The sequence below is a fragment of the Pygocentrus nattereri genome, chromosome 13, assembly GCF_015220715.1.
Source record: "Pygocentrus nattereri isolate fPygNat1 chromosome 13, fPygNat1.pri, whole genome shotgun sequence".
NCBI classification, from domain to species: domain Eukaryota; kingdom Metazoa; phylum Chordata; class Actinopteri; order Characiformes; family Serrasalmidae; genus Pygocentrus; species Pygocentrus nattereri.
In genome coordinates, this window is record NC_051223.1 from 26,138,485 (window position 1) to 26,161,219 (window position 22,735).

The window sequence follows — 22,735 nt, forward strand, 5'->3', positions numbered from 1 at the left end:
GAATGTCCAAGTGTGCACCTTAAATACGCTTTTCTAAGGTGAAAAGTCTTTGTACCTTTTGTTTTACCTAATGTTTTAAAACGGAACAATAAAATAAAATGACTGGACATGAGACGGGGTGTGGGGTCAATACCCCTCAATATGATTTGAGAATATAATGTAATGGATTATAGTACAATTGTGTTCCCTGACTAAAGGTACTGAGACATACCCTTAATGGAGAATCCCCACAGTGACAAGAGGGGTACTGGCCAGGTGAGAGTTTCATAGAATGAGGAAATTGGTTTTAATGAGAATACTTCTTTTTTTAGGTGAACAGTTGATTTTGTACATTTTGTACAGTTGCATCTGTAGTTCATGCACATAAGGTGTAAAGCAGACCAGTCGTCAGAGAAACTCAAGAGGGTCCATATTTTTCCTCCAGCCAAACTTGCATAGTGAGAGAGCAAAAAAGTGGAATGTCCCTGAGGACCAGTTTGAGAGCCACTGAGTAATTCTAGATGTGGTATTTGCTGCTGTTGTCTCTAAACATGAACATGAACAAAGAAGTGGTCATGTCATTAAAGCAAGACGTCTTGAGGCTGAAAATCTGAAAATATCCTTTAGATACACAGTCAGACATTAAGTATGTCAAAACCAACAATTTGGATACATAAAAAAGAAACTGCTCCTGTTCAAGATGTACTGCCTCATCTGTGAAACATGGTAGACATGTTTGGATAGCAGTGGAACTGACTCATTTGTCTTTATTGATCATGTGACTGCTGACAGCAGCAGAATGAATACTGAAGTGAACAGAAGCATCTTAACTGCTCAGACCAAACCAAATGCCTTTAAACTTGGTGGCTGGTGCTTTTACTGCTGCTGCAGTGGCAGTAACTTATGAAGTTTCTCAGGGCCAAAAGATGGCCAAGTCCTGCCAAGTCAGTCACCCAGCCTAAACCCCACTGAGCATTCCTTTCAGTCACTGAAGACAAGTCTGAAGGTGAAAAGCCCATGAACTAGGCAGAAAGGGATAATGACTGCATTACAGGCCTGGCAGAGCATCAGCAGGGAAGATACCCAGCATCTGGAGATGTATGGGTCGTAGACTTTAAATCCTCAACTGCCTAGAGAATTGCAACCACGTACATTTTCTGTGTTTGTGTCCACTTACATGAAGATCCCAAAAATAGGACACCATATATGAAAAGAAATGTCCCCTTTATGTTGGTGAACACAATACATAAATAAACAGCCTGATATTAAAGCTGATATCTGCACAATTTAACCTCAGAGCCATTGTTTAATTTCAGATTTAGTGCGCTAGAGGAGAGAACCAAAATGAAGATGTCACAGCGATTCCTCATGAATTGCTCTGTTTTTATCTGTAGGCTATGTTGGTGCTTTACTACAAATAACCTACCATTCATAAATCAAAATACATGCATGTAGATTATGCTGCTTTAATTTGCTTGAGCTACTCATAAAATAGAAAAAAATATGTATAATAATGTATAAAAATAGTGTATGTACATTGTTTATTTTTTATAACTTTCATCTCACGCTTGCTTTTGTTCTTTTCTTTTTCTCTTCTTTTTTTGAATACCATGCTCTTAGAACCTATTGTGAGATATAAATTGCATCTGATTATGAATATAAAACTTCTAATAACCTTAGAATTCATTGACATTGATCCAAAGAGAATTGTAGCAGGGGAATAACTGCTTTACTAGGGGGATGGCGTTCCTTGCGTCCACCCCTTCCTCAAATCGAGCCCTGCTTATTACTCTATACTGCGTGAAATCTCTCTCTTTGTTAGTATGACACATTTGAATTCACTTTATGAACAACAAAGGTTATAATGTCTTACTTTTGGAGAACCTGGGTGGGTTGTCATTAACGTCGCTCAGGGTGATGTTGATGGTGGTGGTCCCAGCCAGACCCCCCAACTGGCCCCCCATGTCTTTGGCCTGGATGAGAACCTGATAGAGCTCCTTCACCTCCCGATCCATGTTGGGCAGAGCAGTTCTAATAACACCTTTATACCAGAGAGAGAGACAAGTGAGGAGAGTGGGGACACAACTGAGAGAATCTGATTAGAATTCAGGGTGAAAGAGGTAGCAAAGGGTTCTGAAATGGTGTTGCTGTTGTTGCATTCATTTTATGTAAGGAACATGAGCTAACAAAGCTGACAATCTGAAGATGTCTGCTTTATTTGTTGCAAACTACCATTCTGAAAGCACTATGAGCAGGGATATACTGTTTCATGCAAAAGTTTGGGCATCCCATTCAAATTATCTGTGTTGGCTTTTGTTGTTGTTGTTGTTTTATTTCTTTTTTTTAGTGAAAATGAGTTGACACCTCTATACACAGCACGCTTGTTTATTTGGTGAAATTAACAAATTGGAAATTGGAAAGTTTTGGGTAATAGAAGGTTAAGAATGGAATATGGGGAAACAGAAATTAGTTCTACATGAGTTCTAGCAAACCAAGAGCTTTTAAAACACTGCACTTCATCTCCATTTCTGGTGACACTTTCAAACAAGAGCACATTTTTGTGGGATGAAACTTTGAACCTATCCTTTGAGCTTTTTCTTTGTCTGTAAAATGGAGGTTGTTCCACCAGGAGTTCATTCTCTGTGGTCTGAATGAGCTAAGACTGTATGGTTTGCTGCTCGTCAAATACCTTTTTCAATACAAAAAGCTCATCTAATGCTTTTCCCGATGCCATATGAAGCTTTTACAGATCAAGCAAGCACCTCATAGGTCAGATTAGATATGGTTGTGGGTGGTTAAAAGGGTCACAGAGGTGTTTCAGCAACACTGGCAGCAGGTAATATGGAAAAAGGATGTCACGTTTGATCTCCTGGGTCTGTGTGCCTGGGAGCACCATCAAAGGCTTCTGTTTTTGACTCGCTTCTCATCAGTTTTAGAGGAGCTCTGAAACATACGGCTCTGTGAAGTGCATGGTGATTGAGGGTTATGTTTTCTTTTTTTTCCCCTTTCTCTGTCCTCTCTCTCTCTCTCTCTCTCTCTCTCTCTCTCTCTCTCTGTCTCTCTCTCTCACACACACACACACACGCATACACACTCTTGCTCTCTTGCTCTCTATTTCTGTCTGTTTTGGCACTTTGTTGTGTGCAGAGGTTAACAGTTTTGATACAGCGTGCTGTGATGAACCGTGATTTTTCTCTTTGTCCCCAGATCTAAATTTTTTTTGCCATGTTCCAGTGAGATTCCCTTGGGCTGCACTGAAAATGTGATCAGAAGAAACTGAATCAGTACTCTATCAGTATTCAATGTACTCTAGGTTTTAGTCGTATCTTGCTTTATCCTTACCAGGAGGAAGGAGTTTATGGGTCTTTGATCAGTGATCAGTGTAGATATGCTTGCAACTCTTCATCTAAATCATGTCTGAAGTGTTTTATTTGAAGCGCTTTACTTTTGGATTGCAGTTTATTGAATCCAAGTTGAATCATTTAAAGACTCTTTCACTTTCTGTCAACACTCTCAAACATTTCCTTCAGATGCTCTTCCCGAACAGCATGCGTTTGCTGCCTTATTTGATGGTAGTAGCATTATCTCAGCATAAAAAGGCAAAAAAAAAAAAAATTCCAATAAGCGAGCTGACATATTTTGCTCTTAGTGGAAAGTGCGCTGTGTGAAATGTGCACCTGCTTGTGTGAGCATTGATCTTTTAGGGGCTATTGAGGTGACAGCATGTCCATTGCTTTCACACTATTCAGAATGAGTTAGAGTTTAGAATTGCCCTGTGATACAAATCTATTGCCCTGACTGGCCACGGTGTAATCAAATCAAGCCGTCTTTCTCCATTTGTTTAATGGGGTCAATACTTTGTAATTAGACTGAAATCTGTGCATTGACTTCAGTTTGACAAAAACAAATTATATAACCCTTATTTGTGGGATGTTACGCATTTTGTTATGAGGATTGTTTTAATTTACAGAGATACATTGACGTGTAACAGGGTTTACCTGTCTTGGGATCCACAGAGAAGTATGGCTGGCCATGCAGGATGCTGTACACCACTCGTGCACTGTTACCATAAGTGGGGTCATCTGCATCTGTCGCCGTTACTTTGGTCACATATGTACCTACAAAAAGACACAGCGTATGAATGAGTGATGAGTGGCTTTAGTGGTATATCAGTTGACCAGTAACAGTGGCTGATATTAAGGTCCTGCAGATTTCTTACTATTGGGAACATTTCTATCAATAAAGCACTGAAAACCATTGGTCTTAGTTATATTGTACCAAACCCATGAAACTTTTCTTTTTTGAGAATGTTTCTTGTCAATCTTTTTGGCTGTTAAAGTGATGAACTTTATGTGCATGTCTTTCCAACCTACATATCGCAGAACTGGACAATTAGAAAATTTCAACACAAAATTTACAAAACAAATATATGCAAACTGCATCCAAATTCAACCTTAATCCATCAGAATAACTTTTACAGTAATTTTTTCCATAAAATTCTGTAAAAAGTGCTTGAAGGTTCTATGAAAACATCTTAAAAGATAATTTAGAGAAACCAAAACTAAAGCATTGTTTAAACCATGATATTAGAAATTGGTTTTCTGACTTTTTAGCCCCTTAATATTTTTAGCTCCTTAAAATCTGCATTCATATTGGTCAATTGTTATATTGTCCCCACTCTTAAATGCTACAACCAATATTTGGTGAAATTGATAACGATAATTAAAATATTTGCAAAAGAGAAAAACCCTTTGAATAACACACATGCTTATACTTTTATGAATTTGCACACTTGCATGGGGAAACGTGTTGTATTATGAAGATAAATAGTAACTTGGCACAAGTCACAGTCATAGTTGCCAGCTCTATGCTGGGTCTAATTGGAGATACCAATTTGAGGCAACACTATCAGTCTTAACCAGATACAGTCTAAAAAAAATTCCTAGAATAAATAAACCGATGCAGGCTAGCTAGCTCTCCAACGCTGCAGCAAAATTCTGCACCAGGAAATACAGCAATGTTTTAGGACACGCTTCCATATAAAGTGGTTTTGAGTACCATAAAGGATCACTCCCTCAATCACTGATGAGTTGACCAAAAAGTTGTTTTCATTTTTAAGATGATGGTTAAACTGATGCTATTTCCTCAGCTCTCCTGCTTTGCTCACTGCTGTTCAATCATAGCCAGCTTTCTTTTTATGGTCGTTAGATTGGGCACGATCCCTGGTTTAGCTTTGCAATGCAATTTGCAGTGTACATGAATTATTAATCAGTACTTTTTTAAATACATTGTTGTATTTTAATTCTGTTCTAAACCCTTAGAACCCCAAGCCCATGCTTTGTGGGCAGTTTGTTAGGGTCCATAAGCCTTAAGTGCATCATACCTGTAAGTTAACCCTTTTCTGACTTATGAAACATAGGATAGGGGTTCTAGGAGTTAAAAAGCAAAATAAATTAGTAAATAAATAAACTTGTTTAATAGTGCTTACTGACATATCCTGTATTTATTACAATTTGTGTGTTGATTTTTTAAAACTAAAATTAATTGCTGGTGTATCTCACTCGCTACTCATAAAAGATACAACATATGAAAAAGATCATTTATTTTTAAAAAGACAACCGTAAAACTACCCAGAGGTATTCAGTATTTAAACTATTTTCAGAATAATTCTTTGCACTCTGGCCGTACATCCTGTGCAGTACTAATAAAGACACTTTATGGTGTCATTTACAAGAAGAGATAAAGATCCAATAGCCTCTATAACATCTTATACAAACAAAACGCTAATGCAGAGCAGAGGTATGCTGAAGCAGAAGTAAAACCCTCCAGCCACATGAAGACGCAGACACTCGCAGTCATTATTTTGCCCAGGAAAACAGCCCTCCTCCCTCCCTTTTAATTAGCCTGAGCCGTAGTGCTATTGCTGTAATCCATAGCCCTGTGGCAAAACTGAGATAGAATTTAGGATACTTTAATAGTAACGTATTCTGCGCTGCTCCTATGTCAACAGTGAAAGTGTAGACTTCCCATTGATATCCTTTTTGATAGCTAAGGTGAATGTCTGTGATTTTATCTGGGAGAGACTTGGACAGTTTCTTGCCTTTTTTTTTTTAAAAACAGGGCTGAAATTTTGGGATACTTCAAGTTAATCTGCTTATTGTCTGTAACACGCCTTTAATAGCATGGCACCCTGCAGCTAGCAGATGGTTAACAATGGCATTAAAATGTTGGCTGAGCAAGATCAAGGCTTTAATCCAACAAACAAAGCTCAGCCATGTTTGATAGTGTAGCAGCTCTGTAGGGATGCTGGAAGAAGACAGTGCTCTTGCAGAGGATTTAGGAATGATGCAATAGCACTGTTAACACTGGTGGTTGACAGCATGTTCTTAAGGCCTTGTCATATTTTACTGTGCATATGTGTACACACAGGTGATGTGGGAGCAGCGTTGTTTACATATTAGTCTGCATACCTTGTGTTGACATATCTGGAGGATTGAAAGCCATATTAAAGTTACATAAGAAATACATAGCAAAGTTACATACATATTAAATTGCATAAGAAAAAAACTTACTAAGGTACACAACTGAACACAATCTTATTGAAACACATCAGACACTGTAATCTGTATCTCAATATGATATAAATGATAATGATACAATATAAAGTTGATCATATTGCTATGATCAACTTTATTGTGTGAAATCCGATGCAGTTAAATAAGGTATTTCGGTCCTGGATCAGAGATGCATCTGTCCTGTCCTGTTTATTACTTAAGTGAAAAGTATGCATTTGTATCTTTTTATAACCTAATGTTTTAAAACAGATCAATAAAATAAAAAGCCTGGAAACGAGACAGGATGTGTGGACTCAGTACAACTTTTTGTTTAGTTTAAAAGTTTTTAAATTTTATAAAATAATTTCAATGGGTTATGATACATTTATGTTCCCAGACTAAAGGTACTGAGATGTGCCCTTGGGGGTACCACCCCAGTGACAAGAACGGATACTGCCCCAGTGCCAGTTTTGTAGCTTTATTTCTGAGAGTGTAGTCTGTGTCAAGTTCCAAATCAGCCAACGTATGAGTCAAGTGGGACTCTCTGACTCCAGTCCTCATCTCTGGTGTATGATGTAGCGGTTATGTGTTTAAAAGCTCATTTTGTTATTCATCTTGTTATGCACTGTTACGTGTTTATATATGTAAATGTGTACTATTTACATGTAAATAAGCAAACAAGGCCACATGAAGGTCTTTGAAACACAAAAACACCAGGTTGGGTAACCGTTCAGATTTCCAACAGAGCTGATTGGCCTTTCACTTCTCTTCAGCTAATTGATGTAAGTAGCTTTGATTTTCATGCTCCTTCACCACACACATTTGCGTGTCAATGTACCATTCAGTTATTTCATCACCCACGTAGAGAAATATTCTATAATCATTAATTCAAAGAGCCACATTCCCCTCATGAGGCCTCATACTTTCTGGAGACCTGAGGAATCAAGAGCACTAATGAAGAGCGGCTAGAATCTTTCTCTTATCTGTGGCTATTGATTTAGCGTACACTGGGATGTAGAAGCATTGGGAATGTAGAAATAGCTTAAGCAGTGCCACATTCAGAATCATCCAGCAAGACTGAGGAGAATGAAGTGCATATAAATTGTCCCGTTCATGCTAGGCTACTGGCAACGGGGAGTGGCTTTCATTCGTCTGACTGTTGAAGGGGGTTTCATTTCATTTTTGTTGCCATTCAGATCAAGAGAAAGGCAATCTCCGAGTGAATTACCTTGATCTGTCATCCTCGGGGGGAAAGCATTAAAAATGGTTCAGAGCAGCGCAGGGCACACTGGGTATTATGTTCAAACAGCAACACGGGGATGTGCTTGAGTTGTTGCTTTTTTTCCCCTCTAGTCTGTCTCTTATTCTTGTTGTTGCCATTGGCGATGTAAAACTGAATGTTCTCCTTTTATTTATTCAAGTATTTTTGGCATTTGCTCTATGAGGAACCTGCTTTGATCATAAGAAAGACAGTATAGCTTGACAAATCGGTTTCCTGCACATTTGAATAGATGAAAGGTGAATAAGAAGCAACAAGATCTATATAATCTAATGTAATTATTTTCCTTTAATGTTCTGCTACGTAACCTCTCTTTATTATTAAATCCAGTTATAATTTGCACATGAAATCTATCTTTCACTTTTAATACTCACACCTACTAGCACATTCTCAAGTGCACAGTTGGATTCCTTTCTTTCTTTCATTGTTTCCACGCGCTTGCATGTTTAACTTTCTCTGATGGCAGGCTACCTGGTGGCTTTAATTAAAGATAGAGTGAAGATGGCTATCTGCCAGTGACACCACAGCCTGCATTTAAGAGTGATAATGTTCCATAGTGCCAGTCACTGTAACCAAGGGCAGCCAAGAAGAATGGTCTTAAACTTAATTGTAGTCCATTAAAGTCTGCTCAACAATCTAGCTACTAGAATAGTGCAAACACTAAATCAGGGTGCCGAATAAAGAGAGAGACTGGGAGAGAACAAAGAGACGACCACTGCTGGTTTACAGCCTTGATGTTATATTTTATGGTGTAGTTATAATGGCTTGAAAGGATTTCTCTGAGATGGTCCTTTACTGACAAGCACTTAATTTATTTATTTTGCCCTTGATTTCTGTGGCAATTATGGTAAGTAATCACAGCGCTCAGTTTAATGCAACAACACTCAATACTTGAATATGAATGATCAAGTTTTTCAATAGGTTGTTTACCATAACATAAGTACTTCTTTCTTTTTTCACAGTCTTTTCAGTGGCTGTGTGGGCTAGAGCAGAATTCAGCAGTCTGACATGTCATGACACCCCATTTGCAAAAGTATAGCCCATCTGAATCCAAAGATTAGTATAATGGCGCCATTTATTCCCCTAATGTCACACCAGGGACTTGTGAGCAGTCTAATGTCACATTAAATGTCGTATTAAAAGGGACACATCCAAATCAGATGCCATTACATCTTTAACAAACTATGCAATGTGGCCCTTGTGAGCAGGGCTGCAGTGTTCGTCTGAATTACTTGTACTTACAGCTATTGAATTAATCTGGTGTGGAAATCAATATGTCAAGTGCTTAGTTTTTAAGATGAACCTTTTAAGGGATATGTGCGGGCAACATTTTTCACTTCTGTCTTCCTGTGGATATTTGCTTGGATTTAAAGTCCTAAGTGGAGGTTCTTTAACCCCTTAAATGGCCAGGGCCCAGAGTTTCATTGCACACTGCAGTAGTTGCTGAATAGTAAGCCTTAGTATGTAACAAACCTGGTCATTTAAAAGTTTAAACGTTAAAAAGATCTTCACACACGCCTCACACACAGAAATGATCCCTTAAAGAACCACCCACTTAAAGGTTCTTTACTGAACCAGTGGTGGTTCATCTATGGCATCGCTCCAAAGAACCCTTTTTGGAATCTTTTATTTACATTAAGAGTAATGTTGTCCCCACCAAATACATGAGTCCTAATCTGTAGTGTAGTGATACAATTTAACATATGTAGTAGGAAATATGTGCTAGTACTACATAACTAGGGACTTTACAAAGCACTTACAAAACTCTACTACTGAAGACTGTGTCAGACCAAAAGGTGCATTGTGGGTTTTATTTTAAGGTTGTTTTTTTTTTTTTTATGTTTTTGTGAAAAACAGAAGCTAGGATGAGGCTCATTCATTTGATCTTCTGCAGATCTCTTTAGCTTCTAAAACCAACTGTGGAATCTTTGCTTGATTCTACTGTAGAGCCTTTTGGAGCTTGGAGAGCATCTTAAAAGAGAATGTATGTAGCACCTGGATGAACAGGTTTAACAAGACTCAGAGGTCAGAGCTGAAGCTAATTCTCATGAGTGGGAACTGGAGTTGTTAAACCATTAAAAATTCCCTCTCTTTAGACTTCAGAGTGCTTAGTTGAGTTATGTGGGTAACACACCAAATGACTGTTTAAGTGATTTAACTGTCACAGGCAAATTGTCTGGTGTACGGTGAGCAGGATAGCTATCTTAAATCAGTCTTTTTCTTGTCTTGATATTCTGATCAAATCAACCATGTATAATATTATCATAAGTTTATAGTGTTGGCGTACGCAAATGGTGACGTGGACATTGTCAACAACCACTAGGTGAGCTCAGGGGCATCGACTGGCCTTGCCCTGGATATTTTGTAACCAGCCCTTGTAATTCTCATCATACATGATTTCAGGGTCACATTCACCCACTCCGGACAGAGAGAGAGCACAAGAGAGTCTTCTGTAGGACTGTGCAAAAGGAGGAGAAACTGCTAGAGTTGTGGACTGAGCAAGAGTGTCTCTTTCACATGTCTTCTCCTTTGTACCATGATAGAGTGGAGAAAGACAAAAGGTGGGCAGAAATGTCAGTGTCTTGTCTTTTTCTTTGGCTCTTTCTCAGAACAAACCACCAAATACTCAAGGCCAGCCATGGCCAAGACTGCTTCTTTATCTGCTCCTTTTCTGTACAGTTTCTCTTGTAAATTTCCACCAAGAGCATGGAAAATAATCTCAAAAGCAGTCTATGTGCAGTCTTGCAAATAATGACTCTGCAAGATCCCCCCCCGTCTCCTCAAAATCGTGGTCTGTGACTAATGGCACGTTGTCTTTAGAAGTGACAGGGCTTCAGACTTCAGTCTTTTAAAAGTCTTTTCAGAGTGTTAGTCTTCTTGCATATAGTCCAACCTGGGCTTGTGTTAAGCAGCCTCAATGCCTTTGTAATGTTACTTTTAGTTTTTGGTGATACTCTACTTGTAGCTCATGTTCATAAGACTGCATGAGTTACATAAGCCTTCATGACAACTGCAGTAAACCTATACAAACATTTACAAGGGCTTATTCCAGTAAGCGGAAGATGTCATAAAGGTTGCTTTTGTCAACATCATTGTCAGGTTCAGTGGTTCAGTCTTCAGTCAAATCCACTGTGAAGGTTTTGATACTATTACTCTGTTAGAACATAGTTATGTAGATTTTTTTTCTGGCTCTTAATTAAAGAGAGTATCATATTTTTATGCTCATAAGATTTCTATGAAGCCATAAAGCAACATCATGACACTATAATAACAGTTATGTTTATGTTTGTTTTTTATGGTTATGAATCCTACTAGTAATGCCAAAACACTGAAATGAGTTATGTATATTCATTTGGCTCTTAAGTAAAGTGAGCAGTTTGTTCCAATATTCTTTGCTGGATGTTCTTGCACACAAAACACTGCATCATGGAATCACATCTTTCATTTCTCTCTTGGTGGTGCACAAGAAATGACTTTCTTCTACACAATATTTAGTACTTGATGACATAGCACTTTGTTGTAGGATTGTTTCAGTACAGTTTGTGTCATCTCCTGGAATGACTTGGATTGGACATTTTCTCTGTATTAAAATGTCTAGTATAGTATTTTAGGAATTGCATATGAAATGAATACTATTAAAAATAGGAGGTAAACTGTGACATGGACATAATGCCACACTACATTAACTATCATAAGATATTGTTGTTTCACCCCAGAAAGTGTTATGACACATCTAATATCAACAAAAACACAGCAAAATTGCCTTTATAACAAGTGCCTTAATCAAATACATTGCAACATGGTTTGCCCAAAATAAATATAGTATATTGGCAGATTGCCTATTGTGTGTTTGGAATAGATGTCTGCTGATTCTTCAGCTATTTTGATTGTGAATCTATAGTGTTAGCCGCTCTGCATGTTTCACCTTTTAGTTTGATTCAACATCCAAATGGAAAAATGTGTCCACAAATGGTGGCTTTTCTTTCTACATAACAGGACGATGCAGAATAATAACTTTTCATCACATTCAAATCAGATAAATATCCGCTTCCACTAACACAAGTGCAGTATTGATTCGAAGTTTAGAATCTGCACGTCTGGCAGAATTTCTCGGCTTATTTCAATGAGCTATGAATAAGACATAATTAATAGCAACTTGCGCTGTGCTTTTGAGACTTCCAGTGATAACTGCCACTTCTAAGGCTTTTAAAAACTATGTGTTTCCAGGAGTCATCTTGGTATGACCTGCAGCTTAAGGACCTTGGACAGGGTTGAGCCCAGGCATTGTGAATAGACACTGGCATTAAACAGTCACTGTTGTGCTCTTACCTTGGATAGTAAATTCATTCAGTCAATAGATAATTTGCAGGTAATGGAAAACTTTTACAAAAAAGTCAGAAAGCCTTGAGAGATGGCACTAGAATGATGAACCTTGGCTCTTACCTTTTTAGCGTCCCAAAGATTTAGAAAGAATTTTCAAACACATAAAAGAAAGCTTTTCTAAAGCGTCCTGCATGGATGACTTCTGTCAGAGTTTATGACTGGTCACACGGTCTTCTGAAATTGACTAAATTAATATGTTTGTACCAGTAAACACCTCTTGGGCCAAATCTTGACCTTTGTGTAGGTTTGACACCATGTGACATTAACATCCACACTAAGGGGCAGCCAGCAATTTGTTTTCAACCCTGGAAAAAAGGCTTATGCAGTAGTAAAAAAAACTATTGAAATAATGAATCGTCATGAATTGCACTGGTTTTTGTATTTAATCATAATTGATTGTATGTATCTTTTTTGGCTAAATTTGACCTTAAAGAAAGAGTATTCCATTTAAAAATCAGCACATTTTAAAGCTGTATGAGTGGACAGAATGCACCTAGCTGCAAGGTGGAACTACAGATTGTCCAAATGGTTAAGGTAGGAAAATACATTTAAAATACAAAAGTAAATTACAAAATGATAATCAATCAATTAATCAATAAATGGTGTTAATAATTTATCATATTAGTGCCATATTAATGTTGGCTTAGTTAACTTAGAATATTAGTAAAATTATGCAAACATATTAATTAGTGAATTCAACTAATTTAAGATGCACACATTGCTGACCCAGGCATCAAATTGTGCATGCATGGGTTGTGTAAGGGCCATTACACTGTTAGAAATAATCGTATTATGCAGGTACATGATTCATTCATCAAGGTACAAACAATGTAAGTGTACCGTCAAAGGTACAGCAGAGGTCCTTACATGAGGTTTTCCAGGCGAAAAGTAGATATTTGTGCTTTTTCATAGCCTAATGTTTTAAAACAGAACAGTACAATAAAAGTCCTGGAAATGAGACGGGAGGTGTGGAGTCAATATAGCTTAGAAAATATCATTTCTGTGGATTCTGGTACAATTATGTGCAGCAAACACTCTATTAATACCATAACATACTGTATTAATACAATAATATACTGCCCATTATTGTATTTACTGTGTAAATAGTCTACCTGTTCATAAGTACATACTTACCCCCCTTCATATTTATAACCTGTTCATAATACTTTATACCCCTTCGTATTTATAACCTGTATAACCCCCTTCATGTCTATACCCCCTCATATTTTTAACCTGTACATTGTAACATACATATTTATATTTCTGCTAAGCACTTCTGGATGGATGCAAACTGCATTTTGTTGCTTTGTACCTGCGACATACGCAGTGACAAAGTTGAATTCTATTCTATTCTATTCTATTCTATTCTATTCTATTCTATTCTATTCTATTCTATTCTATTCTATAACAGCTGATTTAGAGGTGTGCATGTGGGCCTCTGCAATCTACACTCTCCATTAAACACCTTCCCTGCATCTTGAGGAAAATATGTTTACATGCATCTTCATAGAAGTAAAAATCAGCCATTTAAAGTATCCTTACCAACAGGCGACATCTCAGGGACACTAGCTGTGTAAGGGCCCTCCAGAAACTTTGGCTCATTGTCGTTAATGTCTTGCACCTTAATGACGAACTCTGACTCGGGCTCCAGTGGACGGTTGGTCTCGATATCCACGGCCTGGGCTCGGAGTGTGTAGTAAGGCTTCTCCTCCCTGTCCAGGCTGCGTAAGGCATGAATGTCCCCCGTGGTCTGGTCGATGGTGAAGATGGTTCCGGCCCCCTCCCCTGACAGAGTGTATTTTACCGCACTCTCTCCTTTGTCCAGATCCGTGTGCAGCTGACACAGCAGAAAAATGACAGACATTAAATATCAGTTTGACTCGTTAGAAAAGATACTGTGGAAAGATAATTATGATAACAAAATCATTTTCATTCAATTTGAAAATAATTGAACACAGTCTAAACAGACAAATGAGTTTACGTATTACAAATTATGTGCTGCTTAGTCGTCTCACAGATAATTGTTTGATTTTGAACTTGATTTGATTTTGGATTACCATAGGTTCTGGATGCGGTATAGTGTAAGGGGGAAGAATATTTGATAGGTAAAGAATATTTGGTAACACTTTATTTGAAGGCTACCTACATAAGAGCGTCATAACACATTCATAAGCACTGAATAATGTGTTTATGAAGCACTACTTGAACATTTATTAAGTGCTTATGTCAGGTTTCAAGAACTGACATAATAAGAATAAACGTTGAACATATTTACAGCACTAAACATATTTAAAACACTATACATAATTGCATCAATCATATTATCTATGCCATGGAGGGAAGAGGGGGTGGTTTCCAGGCATATTTCACCTGATATTAATACAATGTCGTTTTAAGAATGCTGACATATATAGTTATGTATAGTGTTTTAAATATGTTTAGTGCTGTAAATATGTTCAAGGTTTATTCATATTATGTCAGTACAATGTCATTTATTTCATAAAACATCTTATGTCAGGTTGCGAGAACTGACACAAGCACTTAATAAATGTTCAAGTAGTGCTTCATAAACACATTATTCAGCGCTTATGAATGCGTCATGAAGCCCTTATGTAGGTAGCCTTCAAATAAAGTGTTACCGAATATTTATATTATGCAGAGGTTATTTAAACTCTCATTTTATCCTTTTATAAAAATGGTCATTTAAAGAACCATCTATTGAAATGTTGCTTATGGAACTAAGTTCGGTTCTTCTATGGTAGAGCTCCTGAATGTTTTTTAGCACCTTTGTTTTTGTAGTAGTAAGGAAGCAAATTAATGATACAAATTTATGTAAGGCAATAAATTATTCATCATAGGGTGCCTGTACTTGTTTGAGTTTGACACATCTATGAGCGTGTGAATTGAAGATGGCAAGCAGATGTAGGTTGCATGAACACAGGTTCCTTAAACACACTTGCTCTGTTGGCTGGGTGGTGGGCTAACTTGACCCAGTTCTGTCTGCGCTCAACATTTTTTTTTGGCTGAATCCTTTTTCTCTCTGACATGACAGAAGACACGCCATTTTTTTATTTTTAATAATTTTGTAATTTTTTTTGTGAGCCTAGAGGCCAAACGTTCACCAGAGTCGTGTCACTCGTAATTCCACCTCCAACAACATATTTAAAAAAATAATAATTGGAAGATATAACTGCTCTGTACACTTCTGCTCATCAAGAATGTTGTGGAGAGCTCTGTGGCAGCTTAGTGTTGTACATCGTCAATGAGCTTATGAACCGTTATGCTAACATACACTAATGAGAGGATTATAACATGATGACAAGAAACTCGCCTACACCTACAGGAACTGCCTGCACTAAAGTAGCATGGTTGTTTGAAATGTTTGGACTGTGCAGTTGTAAGCTCAAATGATTTCTTAAATTATGACTGTGTTAGATTTAAATTCCACATTATCTAATAAACTGTCAAATGTGATAGCATTAGCATCTGCCTCATCTTATAAAACTTAGAGACAGCATGCAGAGTCGTGGGAGGGAGAGGGAGGGTTTAGAAATGGAGAGACAATGAGGCATTTGTAATTTGCATAATCATGCATAAACATAGATATTCAGATTTTTGATTACTTTTAATCAACTATTTTTTATGTTTTACATTTGCACATTGTATGATGTTTTAGGGGTACTTTAACCGGTAAAATCACTGTAACATGCAGCCTTGAGTAACATGAACAAAATCTAATGTTATAAAATGCACCAATTTTCAATAAGTAACATGGGCTATGGTTGCCAAGCAACAGGACATACAGTATACTGTGTATTTTACAAAACTTAATTAGTATTTTTTACATACTAAATAATGAAATTATAGATTAATTAATAGAAAATGGCAAATAATGCCATAACAGATGATGGATAGACATCTAAAAATGCTCATTTTGCATGTATTTTTTAATTATGCTGCTATATTCCATCACATCATATATCATGCATGGCTTATAACAATATGCATCTTAGGTTAGGTCAAACTCCTTCATACCATTTGAATCATACTGATAATATCAGGTTTCTGCTTAAAATATTCAGTCTGGGTGGGCAGTGAAAAGTGTATTTAGGGAATTATCCCCTAATTATCTGCACTTTGTATCTGAACAATTAAAGATGGAGTTTAAAGAAAAGAGATGTTGCAAAGAGAGGAAACAGCACATTTGCTCATTAACTGCTGCTGGGGAAAGTTGAGTGATACTAATTAAAAATTCCATTAGGCTAACAATAGTAATCAATGACATAAAGGGATTCATTAATGGGCGAGTAGCACTAGAGTGCTCTTTCTAATGCAATGCTTCATCCTCTGGGTCCTGTAAAGCACGGAGGGGAAAAGCACATCGGCAGGCGCAGACAAATGCACAGAGGCTTTTCTTAACAAAGGATTGAAGAAAAATATCCCAGAAATGAAAGGAATGCATTAGGAACAGGCAGCCTGCCCATATGCTTTATACACTTTTCGGCAGGAAACTTCTTTGCAGTTTTCCGTGCACAACAGAAAGTAGTCAGAGAATATCCAGCAGGCGTAAAGTAGGAGAAGGGGAAAGTAATCAAGTTATTATCATGCAAATATCATTCAGTAGTGCATGGGAGCTGATGAAACAAAACTTGTGACCTGAAAAAGGGTGGTATGAGGAGGCAAAAACCGAGAGGGAGGAAACAGGAGCACCGAGGCTTAATCTAGACTCAACAGAGCTAGGAGAGCTAGGCCAAATTGAGCCGGTGTCTGTTTGTTTTACAAACAAATATACATGCACACGCTCTCACACAATTTGCCATTCATGCTCCAAGATAATAAGCACTCACATTTTCAGCTCAACTGGTTAGGAAATTGTTGTATAATTTGAATCGGATCAAACTCCTTTCCCTTTGGAGAATGGCTGTTTGCATGGGTGCATTGCAGGGAAGCCGACAGGTGTTGGAGCATGCCCATCAAACACTTCCCCCCTGCTCACAATAGCAACAATTAGCAGGTAGCTCTGCAGTCTGTGGATGCGGCGGGGCCATAATAAGATACTGGAATAATAACAGTCAGATTATCATTAGCTTTCTGCCGTAGAACGGCAGATTCAGCAGCTCAACATTACTGCGGTCTTTTTACTTGTGTCCATCAGCCCACACATGCTGTTCAAAGAGTGCAGCATCTTTTCCAGAAGAAAGGGATGAAAGAAATAATAATGAAACAAAATTAAAAAACGACTAATGCTGTTTGAAAACCTAGACCCGAGCCGGTAGAAACAGCTCAAAACTGCAGCCTCGAAATAAAGTCTTTGAATATAAAGAGCTGCTTCGTGGCTGTTTCCACATACTTCTGCTACAGCTCCTGTCCTCCATCTCCCTTCTTACTGCTCTTTTCTCCTTCCCTGAAAGGTTGTGGAGGAGTCGAGGAGAGGGAAACAGGACAGATTAACCCCTTTAACATAATGAAATCAAAGCCCATCACAAAGTTCATATGAAAGCAAAAGCACAGCTAATACTCCAGCAAGCCAACTGCAGTTACCACACAGGACTAACCTACTTAACACATAACACATGGCCTTCACATCCATGTTTTGTATTTCATTTTAAGTGAAGAACAAATACACACAACACAGAAATAGTAAAAAACCCAAATGAAACACACAATAAGGAGCACAGCTTAACATCATGCAGTGATGCCATGCTAAAATCTGTAAAAGACTTTCCGGATATCATGCACTCGTGTATACTCTGCTGAAAGCTGCTTCAGGCAGTTTGGAGCAGCTTCTCTTCTCTCCTCTGTTATTCGGATAGCTGGTAATATGGTTTTCACCAAAGCTGTTTCTGGGTCTCAGAGGAGGATTGGTAAGAAAAGAGCAGTAACTTTTTTTTTTTAAGGTTTCTGCAGCTTTGAAGTTACATTCAATCTTGTTTAGGTTACATCGGCGCTCTGTCTTCTTTGGCATAAGGATCTTTATTATTTAGTTTTAGCATAATGAGATGCTTTGACAGATTGCTTGTGGAGTTTACAGTAGTGGAAAAATGTGGCACTGCTCATTTTCACAGTTGAAGTGGCACAGTCAGCTACCTCAGGCAGCACATGCATGCGGAATACATACAAGGACAGCTACACATAATATATATTTGTAATATCTTTTAAATGAATTGTGCATAATCAGCATTGTACTTGAGACATATAAGCAACACAATTAACACAATTATTCTTATAAAGGAACTTATGAATAAACAATATGGTTACTGTGTTTCTATACATCATGTTACCCCATTGGTTTCTGCACAGCTTTGTGTCTGTGTTTGTGGTTGAGAAAGAGACCCCCAGGGCCCATTTTATAGAAAAACAGATTAATTAGGATTCAATGCATGTAAATAATTGTAAATTCAGTGTAAATTCACAAAAAAACAAATGTTCATCGTTATTTTACAGACATTAGTGTTTAGTATTGTCATTGTTATTATGGTAAAATACTGCAGGTCAGAATCATGAATAATTGTGAAATAGTGGACACATCAGTACTGCTTATCAACATGTGTGTATGCACTCTCACTCACATACAGGTAAAGGAGAGCAATATGGCAAAAACATATACTATTATTCAATTGTATGCCGAAGTTTGCTCAGCAGAGAACACATTATTTGCTGAATTTAACATACTGGGGAGAATGTGGCCTGTGCAAGTTATGGCACGTTTTAAATTTGATGTTTAATACAAATCAATAAATGCAGCACCAACATAGAAATTGTGCACTAACGTTTCAGAAAAATGACATTTAAGTTTCCTGTATTTCCTGTATTTCCTGTACAAACTGAGTTGTTCAGTTTGATTAGGTTACATGACTAAAACGGGAAAGGAATAGTAAGATTATAACAATGGGGTGGAAAGTGAGCAGCATCTCTGTCTGTGTGTATTCAGACTCCAGCTCTTTTACTATCTCTCTTTTCCATCTCTCAGTAAAAGGCATAGACAAAAATATTTATTTATTTTTTTCCTCCTTTAAGGCTGAGGATCACTGTAAAATTATACAGGCCATGAGACATTGTTAAGTCACTTTATATTTAGATGAATACTTTGTCAACTGTGTTTCACTTTCTGAATGTATTTGTGTTTTGGGTATTTAGTAGTATTTTTTATGTTGCTCTTTAGGTTTATGTTTGTTTATGTGTATGTTTGCCCTCACATAACGTCTTTCTAACAGATGGAGTTTGTGGAGAATAAACAGCTGGGCAAATCAAAGCCAATATAATATATTTACACCCTACTTACTCTTAGTGCCACATCACGCATTGAGACTGTAAACAAGTTAAATAGTTACTTCTTGGGCTGAAAAGAATTCTGCAGTTGAACTAACACTTGGAAAATAAGACTAAGCAATAATTTATCAGCAAGGTCACAATCAGCTCATAGTTTGTAACTCTGCAGTGCACTACAGAGGGCTTCTTTTAAATCATTGGGGAAAAAAAAACATCTTGGCAATGATCTGTGCAATGATCTTAAATTAATAATCAATGTATGCAATATTTCTCATCTTACTGTTGTAAGAATATTATGAGCTTATTCAGCGTCTTTCAGGGAATATTGCTTAAATGAAGCAAATTATACGCCGATAGAATATCTCAGAGTAGGCTGAATAGTCTATTATTTATACAAAGACTAGATTTAAGATCATTTCACTTGCCAAGATAGCCCTCTTCTTTTTGCATTGATCTTTTTGGTGTTTTGCAGCCTTTAGCATAAGTGTTAAAACTCACTATGTGAGGTCTGCACTTTTTAATTATATGCGGAAATACACAGTGACATTTGCCTTTTGGATGTACCATTAAGCAGTTTGATATTTAAAGGCTTAGAGGAATTTTACAAATGTATTGATTCTGTTGTCAAGTCTTTAACTCAGTAGATCCAACAAGACACCAGCCTAATTATTTCCCTGATGTAGTATATCAACAATATTGATAACCTTACGCCAAAAAGCAAAATGTGATCGATGAACTGGTGGAGAATCTTCCTATCATAATGTCACGATATCTGACACACTAAAAAATGAGCCTTCTATACCTGTGTTAGAGCTATTTTGCCTTCACTATCTGTCACAATTTGCAATAATTTAAAATGAAAAGTAAAGGAAAAAAGATCAATGAACAGATCTGGTTTTAGCCATAGTAATATCCACCTTGCTCTCAATCCCCATGCCACCCCATGTTGGAAAAGGCCAGTAAGTGATACTGATTGAAGCATTAGCAGTTCTATATATGCTTCAGGAGGATTTCAAGCAGAAATCCTATTATTAAAGTGGATCACGTTAAAAATGTGTGTGTGAGGGGGTGTGTTTTATAATGGCAGTCAAGATAAATGATGTCATTATCTTTTTTTTTTTAGATATCCTTTTTTTTTTTCTTTTAGATACTCTTTCAGTGTTGCGTACACGCTCTGTATCATCAACATACATTACCATTGTAAATGTCTTCAGTTCCCTAAACGCATTATAATGGGCCACTGGATTATTGGCAAGTCAGATGCATAATTGGTGGCAGAGTAATCCTTACAAATGACTCCACATCTGCAGCCCTAGAATTAGTTTGGCATGAGGTTTAAACGAGCAGTAAAAATATGAGTGCGTGTGGCCTATGGCTTTGCTCAGATATAACTTTAAATGAAATAGTCGCTGCCATATGTTACATCAGACTTCCCCATTTCACTGTTTCATCAGTATTGTGGATTGGTTTCAGCTATGGTGATTGTACATTAAACTTATAAGGATAATACGTTAATGATGGACAATGACATTCAAATGTGAAATTCTTGAGTCATTCACAGTTTGGGAATACATCACACTTTGCATTATGGTATTTATCTGCCAGATTGTCTGGAGGAGCTATTTGTTTACATCCAATGCTTATGTTAAACATATAATGTGAGCGGTTTGTCTTGATTAGATAGTGCTCAAAAGTAAAAGGACACAACTCCATGATATTTTGAGAAATTCAGTCTAAATAAGTGTTGAGTCCTATGAACTATCTAACAGTATCTTCATTGTTCACTGAGTTTTAGATTTCCAAGTATTTTAGTATGGGCACTTATTTTTTTCAAGCAGTTTAAAAACTGCATCACACAAAGCACATGTAAGAGAAAAATCTGTATTAAACTAGTCATAGAAAGCAACAAAGGTTTTGAGTTGATGCTGAAGTCATTCGGACCTTCCTTGCCCCTGCATGAATAAACAAACAATACTGGGGTTAATCTTGTAACTCTCAGAGTGACCGTCCCTATTTATTCAGGACACAAGCTGACTAGATTATAGCTGGTAGCATTCTCAAGTAGAATTGTAGATAGAAATTATACATTTCAAACATGTTTACCGTGTGAATTTAAGTCAGTTTTGTTACGTCCACCTGGAAATAGTGAGGTGAGCTGTTGATAAACACATTTTCATAGTTACGTAAACGTTCAAATATACTGCCACAATTGCCTGAAAGTTCTACTAAATAGAGTTGTGGAAAGTCTTTAAGGAGCTTTAAATGTCTTTTTCAAACAAGCTCAAAACAAGAGGAGGTCAACCAAAACAATGTGACTAAACCCCTCTAATGACACCCAAATGAAAGGTACTGTGCCTTTGCCCCTAAGGCCTTGGGAAAATATTCAAATGAGGATGCTCTCGATTAGATGTCTTGCTATTCTTGCAGTCTGGTGCCACAGAATTAACTGCAAGCAATCATTTGAGAGATCAGTGTTCTGTAAATTAAAATTGAATTGTATACCCATTAGAGACTTCTTTCTGGATCTCTTTGCTTCACAATGCTTTGTTTGATTCATATGAGGAAGGGTACAAAATAGCAGCATGACTGTACATGAATGTTAAGCAGGTCAGACTGGTAACAAGATTTCTGCAAATAAGCTCTACCTGCAATAATTACAATTAATCATGGAAGGCAAACATAACAATTTTAGTAATATTGAGTTAACTTGCTACATTATTTCTAGCATGGTGTACTATTTGCAGTTATATTACAGTGATTCCTTCTGTAAAGAATAAAGGGCAATTTTGGCCTAACATTAGTGTTTTAACAGTTTTTGTACCTTATTCTGTGGTTCAGCATTATATCCCTCAACTTGACAAAGTTTGACATCAGTCTGACAAAATTCTTCATTTTATATGGTTTTGATTCATCAGGATTCTCTCACTACAATACCCAGTATGCATACACACATACATCATACTACATTGGGAATCTGTAACAGCTTGCAAATGTGAAGAGATTTTATTTAGGGAATTCCAACACTCAGTCCATACAACAGGCAGGGGGTCAAAACATAAGCAAGCAATAGCAAAAGCAGATCCATATTCAAAGACTGGAGATAAAACAAGGGTCTGAACAGATACAACATGGCATGTCCTCTTGCTTTACCCTGGTCAAACTCGCCCACAAAAGGAAGATTTCACTTCTTGAGACCCCTGGGAAAGTTCAACAACTCACAGCTGAACTTCCTTCATCTTTCCCTCCAAATGCCAGTGCGATGGGTGACAAC

At 37.3% G+C, this 22,735-nt stretch overlaps 1 protein-coding gene across 1 annotated transcript in view; it reads right to left on the bottom strand.

The window, feature by feature from the left end:
* LOC108429368 (cadherin-12) overlaps positions 1-22,735 on the bottom strand; it is a 185,896-nt gene that overhangs the window by 72,282 nt on the left and 90,879 nt on the right. Inside the window, exons 3-5 of the mRNA XM_017701065.2 lie at positions 13,738-14,032; positions 3,978-4,097; positions 1,853-2,020 (exon numbers count right to left, since the gene is read on the bottom strand). Coding sequence (XP_017556554.1) covers positions 1,853-2,020; positions 3,978-4,097; positions 13,738-14,032 — 583 coding nt within the window. The remainder of the gene's footprint in view (positions 1-1,852; positions 2,021-3,977; positions 4,098-13,737; positions 14,033-22,735) is intronic.